General features: G+C 41.2%; 1 protein-coding gene across 1 annotated transcript in view; it reads left to right on the top strand.

Annotated features, from left to right (window-relative positions):
- The first annotated feature begins 4,175 nt into the window (after positions 1 to 4,175).
- Positions 4,176 to 17,293, top strand: part of PCCA (propionyl-CoA carboxylase subunit alpha) — a 273,331-nt gene continuing 260,213 nt past the window's right edge. Inside the window, exon 1 of the mRNA XM_060769564.2 lies at positions 4,176 to 4,322. Within this exon, the coding sequence (XP_060625547.2) occupies positions 4,230 to 4,322 (93 nt within the window). The 5' untranslated portion in view covers positions 4,176 to 4,229. The remainder of the gene's footprint in view (positions 4,323 to 17,293) is intronic.

Genomic DNA, 17,293 nt, shown 5'->3' with positions numbered 1-17,293 from the left:
CCTTAAGCTGGCTTCGAGTTGGATTTTAGTGCTTGTGTGGAAGGCCCTCAAGCTAGTCCTTAATTTTTCTATTCCATGCAGTGGTTGCTGCATTTTGCTGGAGCGGCAAATCTATTCTGGGATTTAGCTTTACCTAAAGGAGCTAGCCAAGGGTTCATGAACTTGTGTAAAGTTGATCCTACAGTGGACTCCGTGTTCCACTGACCTGGGAGCCACCAGCTGGCCATTGCTTCTATGTATAGATATTGAAGCACGTCACTGACTGCAGAGTCACTGTGAACCTTTAAGCTAACAGAAAGCTGATAAGACAAATCCACTTTACCACCCTTTAGCTTTCTGGCTGATAACTGTATGTGACATGGTTTATCTTAGCTCATCCAAGTGAGCCGACTGTTCTGCAAGATTAATCTTTAATTTTGGAGGCATTCTAGACCAATCTTGAATAACTGTGAAGGCTGGTTAAAACACTTTCCTCAACTGAGATAGTGAGATATTCTCTGCCAAAGGCAAATAAATAATCAAAAGAGGTCATTGGTAGTCATACTTGATAAACTATTTAAGGAAAACTTCAATGCAATCCAGAAAGCAGTATAGATTCCAGCAGGTCACCTATGGATGTAGTTTGGAGCAGCACTGCTGGCGGAATATTATCATGTTCACATAATTTATTAAACTTAAACCATTTTGGTCAGATACTTTAAGGATATTTTCTTTCTGCTTAATACTTTAGAAGAATTTAAACATAAATGGCACCAGAGAAAGGAGACAGCATCTTCCACCCATAGGAACCTGCAGCTACTTGAAAGAAAGTCACATATAGATCATAACTAATTAAAAGAAACTGGCCAGAAACCTAGGGAGAAAAATATCCAATAGGCCGTGAAGCCATAGAACGAGCAAGGAATTAGAGGAAAGCAGACAATGTTGGAGTTGCTTTCCTTTGGTGCTATTGCGCAGCTTTGGGAAAAGTATTACAGTGTTCCCTTGCTACTTTGCTGTTCGCTTTTAGTGGAACCGCTGTTTCGCGGGTTGTTGAAAATATTAATAAAAAATGTAAAATATTAAATATTTATGTCCAGTGGAGGCCAGGGAGGCCAGGGACCCCGGAAGTGCTGCAGCCTGAGGCACAGCGGGAAACGCCTGCCTCCCTGGCCTGCTGCTGCCTGCTTACGGATTTTCACTTATTGCGGGTGGTCCTGGAACGGAACTTCTGTGATAAGTGAGGGAACACTGTACTACTATTACTACTAGTGATATATGTAGTCAATATCTGGGAACATTAGTATGAAATGCGTTATCATTTCTCTTTCCAAAATCTAAAAAGTAGCACAAAATCTCCACTGCAGAAATGCACATTTTTTATGCTTTTCTGGAGTTCCTTCTGTCTTTACATCCTTCTTCAGAGACCCTGAAGAAGGATTTTTTACCATAATAGAGAAGTTATTTTGTCGTTTTACCATAGTAGAGAAGTTATTTTGGCACAGCAGCACAATTCTGAAATTCTCTCCAGATTGTTTTCTCGCAGCACCTGAGACGATTTGATTTCAGAGTCCTTTGGGTCCCCTTTGTGTGATTGTGGGGAGCACAATATTCTTTCTTGCTTCTGATTGCCTGTGAAGTTTATTTTATGGTTTTAATTAGTATGCTGCAAACTGCCTTTTAGTGCTTCATTGCAAAAGGCAGGGTGCGGGTGGCACAAAAAAAGAAAATACAACTTCCTTGGTGCAACTGTGAAGGCAACATCCCTTGCTTCTATTAAAATTTACTACTTCCACTGTTTTCAATTATTAAATGTGTTTATATAATATGCCATCTTCTCCCCAACACTGTAACCCAAGGTGACTTGCAACTTAATTAGCTAAAAACAGCTAAAAACGGGAGACATATTAAAATACAGTTACAGAAAGTTTAATTGAAACAACTGAAGAAAAAAAGTAATTGAAAAATACTTAGGGGAGAGCTTGCCTGAATAAAAGATCTTTGCTTGGCAGCAAATGACAAAGAAGGAAGTCTGCCCTTGACAATACTTTATTTATGAATGGTGCACATCAGCAGAGCACAATTCCTAGAAATCAGGTATTATTATTAGCTAGGCTTTGAGTTATGGTTCAGCTTCTCAAATGTGAAATTGTAAGTCATCAGGCATGCACATGAATCTGATCTGAGCATGTACAGAGCACATTTTCTCAGAGCACCTTGCTTATGTGAAGAGAAGGAAGATGAACCCATCCATTTATATGCAGGAAGGACTTTCAAAGATTTGTACTATATTTACTGAAAAGTCTGTTATTAATGTTTACATGTCATTGTATAATGTTTGGTGCTGTCTTTATTATGATTTTGATGTAGATGTTGGGTATGATTTGGGATTGGGGTGGTTTAGTTAGTTTTTTGTTTAGTATTGTACGGCATTGAATGTTTGCCACAATTTTTTGTAAACCACCACAATTCTCCACTGAGAGATAGGGTGGGATATAAATAAAGTTTTATTATTATTTATTATAAAAGTGTAAGAAAACTCTGCGACCGATGCTCTTGTACAGGCAACTTTACAAACAACTCATAGTTGCAAATGGGGCTGAAACAACAGGAAGTGAGAGAAATCTACCAATTGGAAGGGAAATTCACCCCTGAAAGAGTTATCATGGGGAAAAAGTTGTGGGGTTGGTAAATGTGAATAAACAGAAGCATTGCCACAATATTTAAACCAAGATATACCCTGCAGTATAATAAAGTGTCACTCATGCTTGTGTAACAAGTGACAGTATCTTTACTTCAATTCAAAAGTTCAAAAGTTCAAACTTTGAGTTCACACAGAGAACAGAGAGAATAAAACAGTCCTCTTTAAATAGTCTTTAAATATGTCTCATGCCTTAAAATGATCAGCAATCTCTTCACTGTCCAAAATGGAGGATAAAAATGGCAGTTAGAACCGTTGGTCTCAGCAGCAAGCCAGAGACAGCAGCCAATAAGAACTCATGCTCAGTCAATCAGCTGCCCACATATGTCTTTCATTTACATCATGGCGTACCTTTTCAAATCCTCTCACAAAGGTATCTCCACTGAAGCTTTCTCACTAAGCCTTGTTTCCACAACAAGCCATTTTTTTTTCAAAATCCAATTATCACAAGGACAGAAAGGGAGGTGAAATCTTCTGAACAGGGACATAGACAGCAAAACAAACACCCCTCGCTATAGCATTCAAAGCTGTGTGTGTACATGATTGGTGTTGTACTTAAAAATGCAATTATTCCAACTTGCATACAAATTCAACTTAAGAACAAACCTACAGAACCTAACTTGTTTGTCACTTGGGGAACTGCCTGTAATCCATTTCCTTTGCAGGCCATGCCAGTGATATCAGATCATCATCATCATCATCATCATCACCCTATTATTATTATTATTATTATTATTATTGTTATTATTATATTTATTTCTTGTATAAGTCTATGGCCTCCTGGTGCTGCTGCAGGTCAAACCGCTGAGCTGCTGAACTTGCTGACCAAAAGTTTGGCAGTTCGAATCTGTGGAGAAGGGTGAGCTCCCGCTGTTAGCCGCAGCTTCTGCAAACTTGGCAGTTTGAAAACATGCAAATGTGAGTAGATCAATAGGTACCGCTCCAGCGGGAAGGTAAGTGCACTCCATACAGTCATGCCGGCCACATGACCTTGGAGGTGTCTATAGTCAATGCCAGCTCTTTGGCTTAGAAATGGAGATGAGCACCACCTCCCAGAGTCAGACACGACTAAACTTGATGTTAAGGGGAAATCTTTACTTTTACCCTTATAAGTCCCTAGCCTGGCTACTTACTCCCCACCACTGTCAATGCCATAACTCCACGCTATGGGATCCTGGGATTTGCAGTCTGTTGGGGCCCCAGCACTCTTTGACAGAGGAGGCGAAAGCAGCCCTTGCAAGGCCTCCGCTCCCCTCCTCCCACAGCCTGTGCGCCACGCCAGGGAAAGCGGTGCTAAACGGCATAACCTCCGACGCTGTTGTCAGGAGACGTCATCCTCCGAGAAGCCCCGCCCCTCTCCAGCGGAAGCCCCGCCCACTCCCCGGGTTCCCTCCTCTCCGATCGCCCCGCCCCCCTCTGCCCGGCGAAAGAGGCGCGAGGGGGGCGTGCCCGCGCCTGTCTGTCACCAGGCTGTGGCGGCTCTGATTGGCCGAGAGCGCGCAAGGTGAAAGGGCGCCCGGAGGTGCCGGGGAGAGCACGGAGCTGAAGCATGATGGCGGCGGCGGCAGCCGGAGGAGTGTCTTCTCTTCGCCGGGCGGGCGAGGGCGGCAGGGCCCTGGGGCGCCTCTTCGTGGCGCGGACGGTAAGAAGCAGGAGGGAGAGAGGGCGGAGAAAAGGGCAGGCGGCCTTCTCCTGGACAGGGGCTCCGAAGAGGAGTGGGAGGTCAGGAACGCGTGTCTTCTTCTGTCCTGTCAGCGTGGGTGACGCGTGTCTGCTTCTGCCCGGCATGCATTTGCAACACGGGTCTTTCCCGCCTGACATGCATAGGAGATACGTGTCTGCCCCTGTCCAACTCGCATATGAAGGTTGACTCGTGTCTGCCCGTCTTGTTTGACTATGCGACGCGTGTTTGCTCCTGCCTTGCGTGCAGATGCGTGCGTGCCATGCCCTACATGCATGGGGGACACGCGTCTGACCTTGGCCTGCTCGCATATGAAGGGTGACTCGTGCCTTCTCCTGACTTGTTTGACTACGCGACGCGTGTTTGCTCCTGCCTTGCATGCAGATGCGTGCCTGTCATGCCCTACATGCATGGGGGACACGTGTCTGCCTCTGTCCTGCTTGCATATGGAGCAGCAGGAGTCTGCTCCAGTTCTGCATGAACACACACTTTGTGCCTTGCTTGCCTGCTCGTGCTGGATGCCTTTCTTCTGCCTTATTTACATACACAATCCGCGTCCACCCCTGTCCTGCTTTCCCACGCAACACGTGTTTGCTCCTGCCTCTCACGCGTATGCTATGCCTTGCACGCATGGGGGTCACGGATCTTATCCTGCCTTGTCTGCATAGGAGACGCTCTGCCCTTCAGGCCTAGAGACCTGTGCCTTGTTCATCCCGGGGGGGGGGGGGGGGTCTAAGGGAGCGAGACAGGACGAGGCCTTCTGCCTGATCAGCATCAGCAATTCATCCTCATCATCAGGACAAATGGCCAAGGCTAGTCCTTCTGAGGTGCTTTGTGTGCTTTTGTCAATTCCTGTGACGCCTGTCAGTGGATGTGTTGCCTTAAAGGAGCTAGTGGTCCTCGCCACTGCTTTTGGGAGCCTCCTCCACAAACTCAAGGTTTTGTTTACTGGTGAACTTCAATTGTAGTACCAACCAAAAATGCCGGAGAGTAAATCTCCTCCCTCTCTCTCTGTGTGTTTGTGTTTAGGAAAAAGAAGTCTGAATTTCCTTCCTAGTGCTTATGTGCATATTCCTTTTGGCTTGGCTTCTGTGTCTATTTAACAGTATCTATTTGCTGTTACTAAAACACTCACTACAGTGTGCCTTTAACTTTGTATTTCATGAATTCAACTCTATGTAAATACTTGGAAGAGGTTCAGCTAATGGGACTGACTTGTTTATGGAGCATTTTGGAAGTATTTTCATTGGCAAACTGCTATCTTATAATTAAATATTAAACTGAAGGTAATAAGTACAGTTTTAACCCTTGTCAGAACTATTAATTTTGTTACAAGGAAGTTGAGAGCATGCCTTTGTCCTCCTCAATTCTCCAACCGGCTGATCTGCAGACATTTGCACCCAAGGTTGAATTGCTGACTTTTGACATAATTATCCAGAAACACTTTATACTGTATTATAAAGTGAAGCTAGAAATGTAAAAGGGTGACACGGCTGCTGGTTGTATAAAAGGAGTGCAATTGGATCTTGATGGCTTGGTAGTGGCAAGGAAGTGAAGACAGTAAATATGAGGAAAAAGACATATGTATTGAATGGCAAGGATAGGCCTTATTCTCTACATGCCATCTTATGATTACATGCCAAAGTGTCTATCAGGGCAGAGCCAGATGAGAAGCTGAGAGATCTGTGGTCAGAGCTCCTGGATTTAGTCAGTAGCAACCAAGAGAGTGGTCTAAATCGGGGCATCTCAAAGTAGTGTTTGCCCCTGACTCACTGCCAGCTGGCCTCTGGGGGAAAGGGAAAAGGGAAAAAGGGAAAAAAAAAGATAGTGGTAGCCAGTGGGGACAAATATGGCAATGGTCTCTGCCTCCATGGAAAAAATGCTGGGTCCCCATTTCAGATAACTTTGGAAACACTTCTCTAAATCATCCTTGCTTAGTGTGAGCCCATTAAAGGTATATTGGTATGCTGTCATCTGGCCCAGCTACCTTGGGCAAAGTGAGTGGAATGATGAGGGTTACAGTACAGCACATTTGGAGACCCTCCCCTACTTTCTTTTTTTGGAAGAAACAATGCTATCTGCATGTGTTTGCATGCTTTACCTTACAGAGAGGGTAAGCCAGTCAGGGGGACAGTAGAATACATTCCCATAATACAGTACTAACTCCACTCTAATTGGTTACCTTCCCCTATGTGATGCTCCTCCCTGAATTCAGTTACGAATAGTCCCAACATTTCATCTGCTATAGAGTGCATTTGCCTTTAAGGTTTAATGCTCCAATAAGATTTGCTTATATGAATGGTTCTTGTATTTATATTACTAGCTCAATGAGTTGTTCTTCATGTTACAGCAGTGCATTTTTTGGTCTTTCAACAACTTATGATAAAGTTTTCATTAGTTCTCCTCCTGTATTCTAACTGCTGTAGAACTGTTTGCAGCTTGGGAATTCTCCTGCACTCATTGCTGAGCCTGGAACCCCAGGTTTCTGCGGAGCATTCACACAATTAAAACTTGTATGCCAGTTGTGCACGTACCCTGGGAAGCCAGACTTAGCCATGGTAGTCCACGCTCTGGTTACATCCCAAATAGACTACTGCAATACACTGTGCATGGGGCTGCCTTTGAAGACTGTTTGGAAGTACAGGGAGCATACAACCCCACTGTTACGTAAGCTCCGCTGGCTGCCATTCTGCTACCGAGCACAATTCAAAGTGCTGGCTTTAGCTTATAAAGCTCTAAACAGTTCTGGCCCAGCTTATCTGTCCAAACGTATATCCCTTTATATCCCACCACGGAATTTACGATCATCTGGGGAGGCCCTACTCTCAGTCCCACCTCCCTCACAGGTGCGATTGGTGGAGACAAGAGACAGGGCCTTCTCTGTGGTGGTTGCCTGGCTGTGGAACTCCCCCTTCAGGGATTTTAGATAAACCCCCTCCCTCCTGATCGTCCGCAAGAGAGTGAAAATGTGGCCTTGTTACCAAGCCTTTAGATAACTTGTGCAATAGATAGACTTGGAACAATGTGCAATGAGCATTGGAACAACCTGGATTACGCTCGTGGATTATGTGTTTAACTCAGAATGAATTGTTTTTAAAAGATTTAATTGTTTTTAATGTACTTTTAAATTCTATTTTAATATTTATTTAAGTGTACATTGTGTTTTAAGGCATCGTATCATTGCCTGTATGTAAAGCCGCCTTGAGTCTCTTCCAGGGTGAGAATGGCGGGGTAGAAATGTCGCAAATAAATAAATAAATAACTCTAGTTAGAATATAGGGATTACTTGAAATGTATATCAGGTGGATGGTAAAGTACAGTAAAGTGGGCTATCCCAGTGTTTTCTTCTATAAGTTTGTTAGCATATTTGGGGAAGAAAAGCTATTCTAAGCCTACCAAGAAACATTCAATTTTATGATGATTACATAAATCAGTCTCTTTTCATCAAGTCGTGTTGTTGCTTTTTGGACTGTAATGTGCATAAAGTTTATGATAAAATGACAGCTTCAGTATGGCAATACATCAAATCAAGTCTGTATTGTGTGGGGCAATGCCACCATTTGTATAGCTTGACAGGAAATTGTTATCATGCTGTGATCTTGTTAAGGAACATTTGTGGATGAAGTGTCCTTTGTAGTAGTCCTTTAGATTTTGCTTGTGTGTAGCATTTTCTGATTTTTTCAGTTCTCCAGGAATCAAAATTCTTAAAATGGAAAAATGAGGATCATAGAAGACGTCAAACTTTAAATTTGTAGGATTTCTTTCTTTTAACTCAAGCATGCCAATTGTAGTCAATTGTAGCCTAATTATAAGGAACAACAAGATGCAAAATAGTGGCAGAAAAGTTTGACTCCATTGTCTGCTGTATCCTATGAGTAATTCATTGGGGTGACCTGAATATGCTATTGCAAATACAGATTTGTACATGACTGTCCAAACCAAAGATTGTAACACACAACTCTTAATATCAGTAATTGAATGGGACAAAACCTAGCTACAGGCAAATAATTGACATCCATACTTTAAAAGTGAAGAATATTGTGACTTAAAGAAATAGCAATTTAACACAACACTGCAGTTTTACAAATCAGCAAATTGTGGTGTCATTCAAACTGAGTTTTACTGTATAAACTGAACAATGCTGAACCTAGGGATAAGCAATTTACTAATGGAGCAAACATGTATTGTTTCTTCCGACTGTCCCAAAATCAATCCTCAATCCTTTTACCTTTCAACTTCAAAATGTCCTAGTTTTTCTTTCTTTCTCCCTATTACTCCTGGTTGCCTTCTGCTTTCTTCAGTTTGTGCAAACTGAGCTCAAGATGCTAAAATAGTTTGCTCTCAGACCCTTTCTACATAGCTGTGTAAAATCCACATTACCTGATTTGGATTGAATTATATGACAATGCAGACTAAAATAATCAAGTTCAAATCAGAAAATGTAGATTTCCTGCTTTGATAACCTGGATTATCTGGCATTGTAGAAGGGGCCTCAGTTAACTCAGGTCTCTTCTACACTGCCATATAAAATCCAGATTATCTGCTTTGAATTAGATTATATGGCAGTGTAGACTCATATGTTGTTGTTGTTCATTCGTTCAGTCATTTCCGACTCTTCATGACCTCATGGACCAGCCCACGCCAGAGCTCCCTGTCAGCTGTCACCACTCCCAGCTCCTTCAAGGTCAATCCAGTCACTTCAAGGATGTCATCCATCCATCTTGCCCTTGGTCGGCCCCTCTTCCTTTTTCCTTCCATTTCCCCCAGCATTGTTGTCTTCTCTAGACTTTCCTTTCTTCTCATGATATGGCCAAAGTACTTAATCTTTGCCTCTATTATCCTTCCCTCCAATGAGCAGTTGGGCTTTATTTCCTGAAGTATGGACTGGTTGGATCTTCTCGCAGTACAAGGCACTTTCAGAACTTTCCTCCAGCACCACAGTTCAAAAGCATCTATCTTCCTTCGCTCAGCCTTCTCTATGGTCCAGCTCTCACATCCATAGGTGACTACAGGGAATACTATTAACTATGCGGATCTTCGTTGCCAGTGTGATGTCTCTACTCTTCACTATTTTATTGAGATTGGACATTGCTGTCCTCCCAAGAAGTAAGCATCTCCTGATTTCCTGTCTGCAGTCTGCATCTGCAGTAATCTTTGCACCTAGAAATATAAAGTCTATCACGGCCTCCACGTTTTCTCCCTCTATTTCCCAGTTGTCAATCATTCTTATTGCCATAATCTTGGTTTTTTTAATGTTTCGCTGCGACCCAGCTTTTGCGCTTTCTTCTTTCACCTTGATTAGAAGGCTCCTCAGCTCCTCCTTACTTTCGGCCATCGAAGTGGTGTCATCTGCATATCTAAGGTTGTTCATGTTTCTTCCAGCAATTTTCACCCCAGCCTTATAGTCCAGTTCAAAGCAGATAATTTAGATTATCTACTTTGATATCCTGGGTTATATGGCAGTATAGAAGGGACCTCAGTAGGATGGAGAGAAAAGAAGGGAGCAGGTTTTTACCCTTTTCAGAAAGCTCAGCAAAAAGCAAACTGCTGCAGCCTCTCTTAGGCTGTGTGATCTTCCTCATGAGCAGCTCTTGTCTTCTTGACCACTCTTGATGTTGTTTGGTCATGTTCATCTTGGTTTTCATCTGTAAATGTTGGAGGGTGTGAAGTATCTTTCATCGGTGAGCATCCTTATTGTCATTAAGCAACCATAATCGGAGACCCTTGCTGTTTTAGTGCAGATATCCTCAGTTCTACCAATCTGTTTTCTGTTTGACCTGTCTTGGATTACAAAGAGATTCTGTATTTTATTTTTCCATTTGTTTTTTAAGGCAAGGAATGAGTGATATTATTTTTGCTTTGAGTGCTGTTGGGTAAATAGTCTTAATGGAAACATCTAAACACAATACAAGTGTGTCAGTAGACTTGAGAATGCCCCGAGACTTTCAGAAAAATATGCAGGCAGTCCCCGAGTTACAAACATCCAACTTACAAAAGTGTAATAGTTAAGAATGGGGTGAGACAACAGGAAGCGTGATAAATCTACTTCCAGGAAGGGAAATTTATCCCTACATTATTATAAGGAAAACATGTCTCCACTGAAGCTTTTAGACGAATTCTTGCTTCCACAAAAAGCCAAATTTTTCATAATCCAATTATCACAGGGACAGAAGGTGGAATCTTCAGAATAGGGGCAGAAACAGCAAAGCAAACCCCACAGGGTTGTTAAGCTTTCACTATGCAGTCCATATATTGTATATGTATGTTTATGTATTCGGTGGAGTTACTGTTCCATCTTACACACAAATTATACTTAAGAAGAAACCTACAGAACCTGTCTTGTTCATAACTTGGGAACTGTCTGCATATTAAAATCTTGTGAGAGGCAGGACTCTAAAAGTTACTTAGTGAAGTCTCAGTGAGAATGCTGAGTTACTGGTGACAGAACTGTTCACACCATCTGGCAAAATGAAGCAGTTATTTTGGGCAGAAGGCACTAGAAGGAAAGAATGGCTGAAGCATTGAATGACAAGGTACCTGCCTTGCATTTTTTGTCCCTTGAATAGTTGCTGCCTTTAGGGGCATTGGGAAACTGCCCCATCACCAGTGCCAAAGTAAGCTTCAAATGCTAAGTCAGCTAGCCTGTATCTGGGAAAGTTGAAATCACATCTTTCCACCCCAGAGAAAAAAAATGTTGGAAGCCAACCCTATGGGGGAAGGGAATGGAAAACAAAAATCAAGGAAAACCTATTAGAAATGAATGTGAAGCCCCATCCTGACATTTTGAATGCTTATAATATCATGGAATACATCAGAGGCTTGAGGAAGGAGAAGGACCTTTGGAGAACCAAACCATCTGGTTTCAACAGATCTGGAGAAAAGATTTGTAGAAATGCTTTGGTTATTTGAGCTGCTTTTCTTATAGTAATAGAAGTCACCATAGGGTCATTAGAATGTCAATAAGATTCTTGCACATATTAACACACTTTTTTCTTAGGCAAAAAACCCCCACTCAGATTACCAAATATTTAAACTTCTTACGCTAACTCAAATCTTGCACAGATGTATGCGCCTACTAATATAAACAACCACTGAAATTTGAGAATTAAATATTTTAAAACTGTATAAACTAAATAGCTTACATCAAGTCCCAGATTTGTTAAGGAGAGCCCTTACATAAGAAGTCCTTTGACAATAGAAAGATAAGCATACACGGCAAAAAAGTATTTCAGGGGTTTAGGTGGGTTTGAAGTAAAGTAAAACAAATTAACAGCTGGACATGCAATATTCAATAAAAATGTAACAACTGCCTTGGTTGCAATAATATCAATTGTTATATTAGTATTATCTTCATGAGTTACTCCATTCTGTTGCAAACATCCATATGTAACAGTACTAAAGGGTTATAAATGGTACAATAGCAGAGAGGTTTGTTTGTTTGAATTACTATGAAATATTCCTTCAGAAATTATCTATTCTTGGCTTTGATGCAATATAAGGGCCACTTTTTCTCTAACCATTAATTTTCCAGTTCACATGCTTCAGTCCAGACTGGAAACTACCTTGTTGAGACCAAGAGTTACACTGAAAAACAGGCCTGAATATGAGTTGTTCTCCAAATGATAACAGATCTCAACACTACCACTGAGGAAAATTTGGCTGAAAGACTGTGATTTAGCAATGGTAGAATCGAAACCTATTTTTTCAAGAATTGAAAGCTATGTTGGAATGGACAACTAGAAATGTTACTTGTTAGAGTCTGTATCTTCCAAATTACAGGGTGAGGCAGCATAACTTCCTTTTTTCAAAGCTTAATAAAACCCATTGCATGAATCAGAATTTTTTATTTTTATTATAATGTAGGCGCATACCTAAAGTTTTGTTTTACGTAGTTTTGAAGATCAAATTAGGTAGGTGATGTCTCCCATTCTCCATACACTGAGTAAACCGATTTCTGGCGTTTGTCATGACTCTTGCCAGCATAGCAGGCGTTATGTTGGCAATTTCTTTCCTGGATGTTGGTCTTCAAATCTTGTAGGGTCCTTGGACGGTTCACATAAACACGGGATTTTTAAAAAAAAACATAGAAAAAAATCACAAGGGGCCAAATCTGGAGAGTGGGCTGACCACTCCAAATCCACTCTAAAAGTAGGCCTCAAAGGCAAAAGCATGCTCCTCACTGTTCCAACGCATGATGGCGACTGAACTGGGTCAGGACAAAACTTTATACTCCCGCCTCTCGAACATGACCACTAGCACTCCGCTACGTCTTTAACTGACTGAATGGCGCACATTTTAAAAAAGAAAGTTATGCCGCCTCACCCTGTATAATGATGCAACCATAGTAGATGAAGGATGCTTATTACTCTGCATGAGAGCCAGCATGTTATAGTGATTTGAGTGCTTGACTCTGACTCTGGACTCCAGGGTTCGAAACCTTGCTCAGTCATGGAAACCCATGGGAACCACATAGTCTCAGCCTCAGTGAAGGCAAGGGAAGCCACTCTCTGAACAGATTTTCCAAGGAAACTCGATAATCAATTCTCCTTAGGTTTAAGTTGGAAAGAACTTGAAGACACAAAACAGCAAATTATTGTGTATGGTATGACAATGGAATATTACAAATGGAAAAAATTTATAAAGGCAAATTAGTAGTACAATATAACTACAAATGAAAAATTGATAAAATCATGCAACCATTTGTTGTCTTGGGATAAAGGCCAGCTTTCCATTTGTTTTTCTTGAACAGCATCAAACTAATTTTGTAACAGAGAGGAATTTACAAAAAAACTAACCTTCCCAGCATCTTGAAAAAAAACTTTAAAGTTTTTTCTAAATTGCAGTAATACAGAATTGGTGGGGTGCAGTGGTTTGAGACGAGACCAGGGTTCAAATCCTTGCTTAGCCATAAAATCCCATCAGCTGATATCAGGCATCACACTCTCTCAGTCTCAATGGATGGCAAGGGCAAAGCCCCTCTAAACCAGTGGTTTTCAACCTGTGGGTCCCCAGGTCTTTTGGCCCACAACTCCCAGAAATCCCAGCTGGTTTACCAGCTAGGAGCTATTAGGATTTCTGGGAGTTGAAGGCCAAAACATCTGGGGACCCACAGGTTGAGAACCACTGCTCTAAACAAATCTTGGCAAGAAACTTCCATGACCAGGCCCGTAGCCAGGATTTCGTTTCGGGGGGGGGGGGGGGCTAAAAAATTTCAGGGTGGTTTCGGGGGGGGGGGGGGCGACTGAGTCTGCGTGAAAGAGGGTCTAGCCTAGCAAACCTTTTGTATCATTACCCCAATACCCCCATGCATATGGGATATATTGAGTATGGTGATCAGATCATGATATGAATAAACATAACAGTTTAAATAATGCACCAGTAAGGCCTTTTCGCGAACCACCATAAGAATTTCGGGGGGTGGGGGGCGGGGCTGAAGCCCCTCAACCCCCCCCCCCCCCGGCTACATGCCTGCCCATGACAAGATTGCCTTAGGGTCCCATAAGTTAGAAGCAGTGATGATAAAATAGTAAACAGATTCCATTAAGACTCATCTATAATCTTGAACATTTCAATTTATAATATACTGGCCAGTCAACTTGGCAGCTATATTTTCAGCAAGGATGGTGACTTTTATAGGTCATTTTAATGGGTATTATAAGGGTTTGTAGAAGGAAAAAAGTTTTTGCTTACAGTTCCTTGTACAGAATTTATTTTAAAACCTGTATTGGATTATACACCCTTTTGAGAACAAGGAAAGCTATAGAGGTCCCTCACCAGAAAAAAGCACATCCATCCATCCATATTCATTAATTGTATTGGAAACAGCTCTTCTTCACATAAACTCATTGTGTTATGATCAAACAAGTTTGCTGTATAAAGCTACAATATTTGTTTTCTTCTTTCTTTGATAAAGTTTGAACTTATGGGAATCTTTAAATACTATTTTAAGGCGGTCTTTATCAAAAGTAGTAATGAATTTGTATTAGATATGTAATCAGGTTTTCTGATATATAGTGCTGTGCTTATAAGTACCTTACTCTCTATAATATTAAATAGAGATATGCATTTTACCCTATGTGATTTCTGTACAAGTACATATAATCTTTACAAACATGTCTGCTTACAAGTAAGTTCAATTGATTTCAGAAAGGACTTATTTCCACTGAAGAGTGTATAGAGGATTGCAATTGATACTCATTTATCATGTGAATATATATTTTCCCTTTAAGACAAGAATTTAGTCCTTATGGTTGTAGTGAAATAGGTGGATTGCAGCTGGTGAATCCTCCAACTGCAAGTGGTTTCAATTGTATTTCCACTGGCCAGGGAAGGATTTAATTGGCCACTTTAGTTAGTTACCCTTACCAATATCTAGCAGTAGCACAATATATTATGCGAAGAAATGATAAATATGCTTATTTGAAGAATTTATAGTAGTTGCAGAACTTGGACTGCTCTACAAAACTAATTTTGAATTCTTCTAAAAATACTGTACATACCAGACACACAGCTGTGGTATTTGCATTTTTAAAAACATTGGCAGTCAAAGGCATTCCCTAATTTACATTTTATTTATTTTGTGTCAAAAGCATTGCACACATAAGTATAAAACTGATAAAACTGGAAGGAGCACAAGCGGCTAAATAATTTTTGACCAAAACTGGGCAACAGTGACTGCATTATCTGTAGCTTTAAACAATTCTTCCTCTGTACATGAGGCAGGGCATAATGCACAAGCATACAGGTGTGGAGTTGTTTGTTCTGCTCCATAGTCGCACAAGGTGGAGGATTCTTTTAGATAGTTCCATTTTGCCAGGTTGTCTTTTGATCTGCCCACTTCACTTCTGAGTCTGTTCAAGGACTTCCAAGTTGCCTATTCTTGGTTTGCCCATTATATCCTATATAGTAGTGGTTCTCAACCTGTGGGTCCCCAGGTGTTTTGGCCTACAACTCCCAGAAATCCCAGCCAGTTTACTAGCTGTTAGAATTTCTGAGAGTTGAAGGCCAAAACATCTGGGGACCAACAGGTTGAGAACCACTGCCATATAGCATGCATCCACTCACACTAGTGCTTTAACAAGCATACCTGTGTAATTTAGATATGAATACTTGCCTTCATCTATCTCCATATATGCCCCAGTGTTGCAACTCTTTGGTCATGTACAAAGAGAAAAGCAGTGATGAGTATTTATTTATTTATTTTATTTATTTACTACATTTGTAGACCGCCCTTCTCAGCCCTAGGGCGACTCACGGCGGTGTACAACATATAAAAACCAGGTACAATTTCAGCAAAGCAATTACACATCAACAATAAACAACAGCACTATCAATAATACAGTTACACTAAATCATTCGCCACGTCTCATCGTTGAATCATAATCCGAATCTCATTATCCATGTTCCGTTCTAATCGTCATTGCCAATTGTTGCAGCACTTACACAAACACCTTCTCAAAGAACCACGTCTTTAGTCTCTTGCGGAATGTCATAAGGGAGGGCGCCACTCTGATGTCCACAGGGAGGGTGCTCCACAGCCGGGGGGCCACCACCGAGAAGGCCCTATCCCTAGTCCCCGCCAGGCGTGCCTGAGAGGCGGGCGGGATCGAGAGAAGGGCCTCCCCGGACGATCTCAAAGTCCTCGTGGGCTCATAGGCCGAGATGCGGTCAGACAGGTATTTTGGGCCGGAACCGTTTAGGGCTTTGTAGGCCAACACCAGCACCTTGAATTGGGCCCGGTAGCAAATCGGCAGCCAGTGGAGCTGGTACAGCAAGGGCGTTGTGTGCTCCCTGCGTCCCGCTCCCGTTAGTAACATGGCTGCTGAGCGCTGGACTAGCTGGAGCTTCCGGGCCGTCTTCAAGGGCAACCCCACGTAGAGAGCGTTGCAGTAGTCCAGGCGGGATGTGACCAGAGTGTGTACTACCGTGGCCATCTAATAACTTAGTAAATGCATGAATTGTTTGCTTTTTATTGCTAATCCACATAAAATGGATAAAACATGAATAGTATTTTGAAAGGCTGTCATATAAACTTGAAACTTGTGCCTTAAGTAAGATGTCCTTACTGTCCATGATGGACATTTTAAATGTACATACCGTAAGGGATTTTTGACTTGCTGTTATAGTTGATTACTGTTTTGTTTAGAGGCCAGAATCATTCGTGTTAGTTACATGTTGTGTAAACTATTACTAAGTATGATTTCGGCTTGTAAATTAAACATTAACAAATTGAACAGCACGATAGAAAACATTTCATTTTTTTCTTTGAAGGAAAGAGTTATATTGTTGCATAGAAATACATTTGTTTTGCTGTATAATCACATGTATAAGTTGACCTCATATCTAAGTCGAGGACCAATTTGGGGCCAAAATTACGGATTTTTGTATAACTTGTGGATTTGTTGATAGTTATTCCATGGAGCCAGAATAGGAACTGCTCCAAGCTACCACTACCATTTCTGGACTGATTTTGTGACTAATTTTTTAAACTTCATTTTAAAAGATTCTTTTGGTATGTTGGGTTGTTTGTTTTTCTTCCAGTACTTGTCCCTTACATGCTCTATTAGAATGCTGATCAGTAATACATGTTTATATGAAATAGTAATGGATGAAATAGCATCAATAAACTAAAAATTTGAACCATTCAACTCACAGGGCAGAAATATATGAAGAAAATAGAACAATATATATATATATATATATATATATATATATATATATATATATATATATATATATATAAAACCATGAATAAATCTGGGTAATTTTTAGTAATGGGCTTGGTGTTGTGGTAAGAATTGGGGATTTACTAACCATGTGCTTTCATTCTGACTGATGTTGCTTTTCTTCTTCTTTAAACAACCTGAAATAGAGGTTCATGCAGTCTAAACATAATTGTGATGCTATCCCTGTATCTATCAGAAAAAGTGTCC

This window comes from Anolis sagrei, chromosome 3 (genome assembly GCF_037176765.1).
Source record: "Anolis sagrei isolate rAnoSag1 chromosome 3, rAnoSag1.mat, whole genome shotgun sequence".
Classification (NCBI taxonomy): Eukaryota; Metazoa; Chordata; class Lepidosauria; order Squamata; family Dactyloidae; genus Anolis; species Anolis sagrei.
This window is presented reverse-complemented; position numbering and strand designations above follow the sequence as displayed.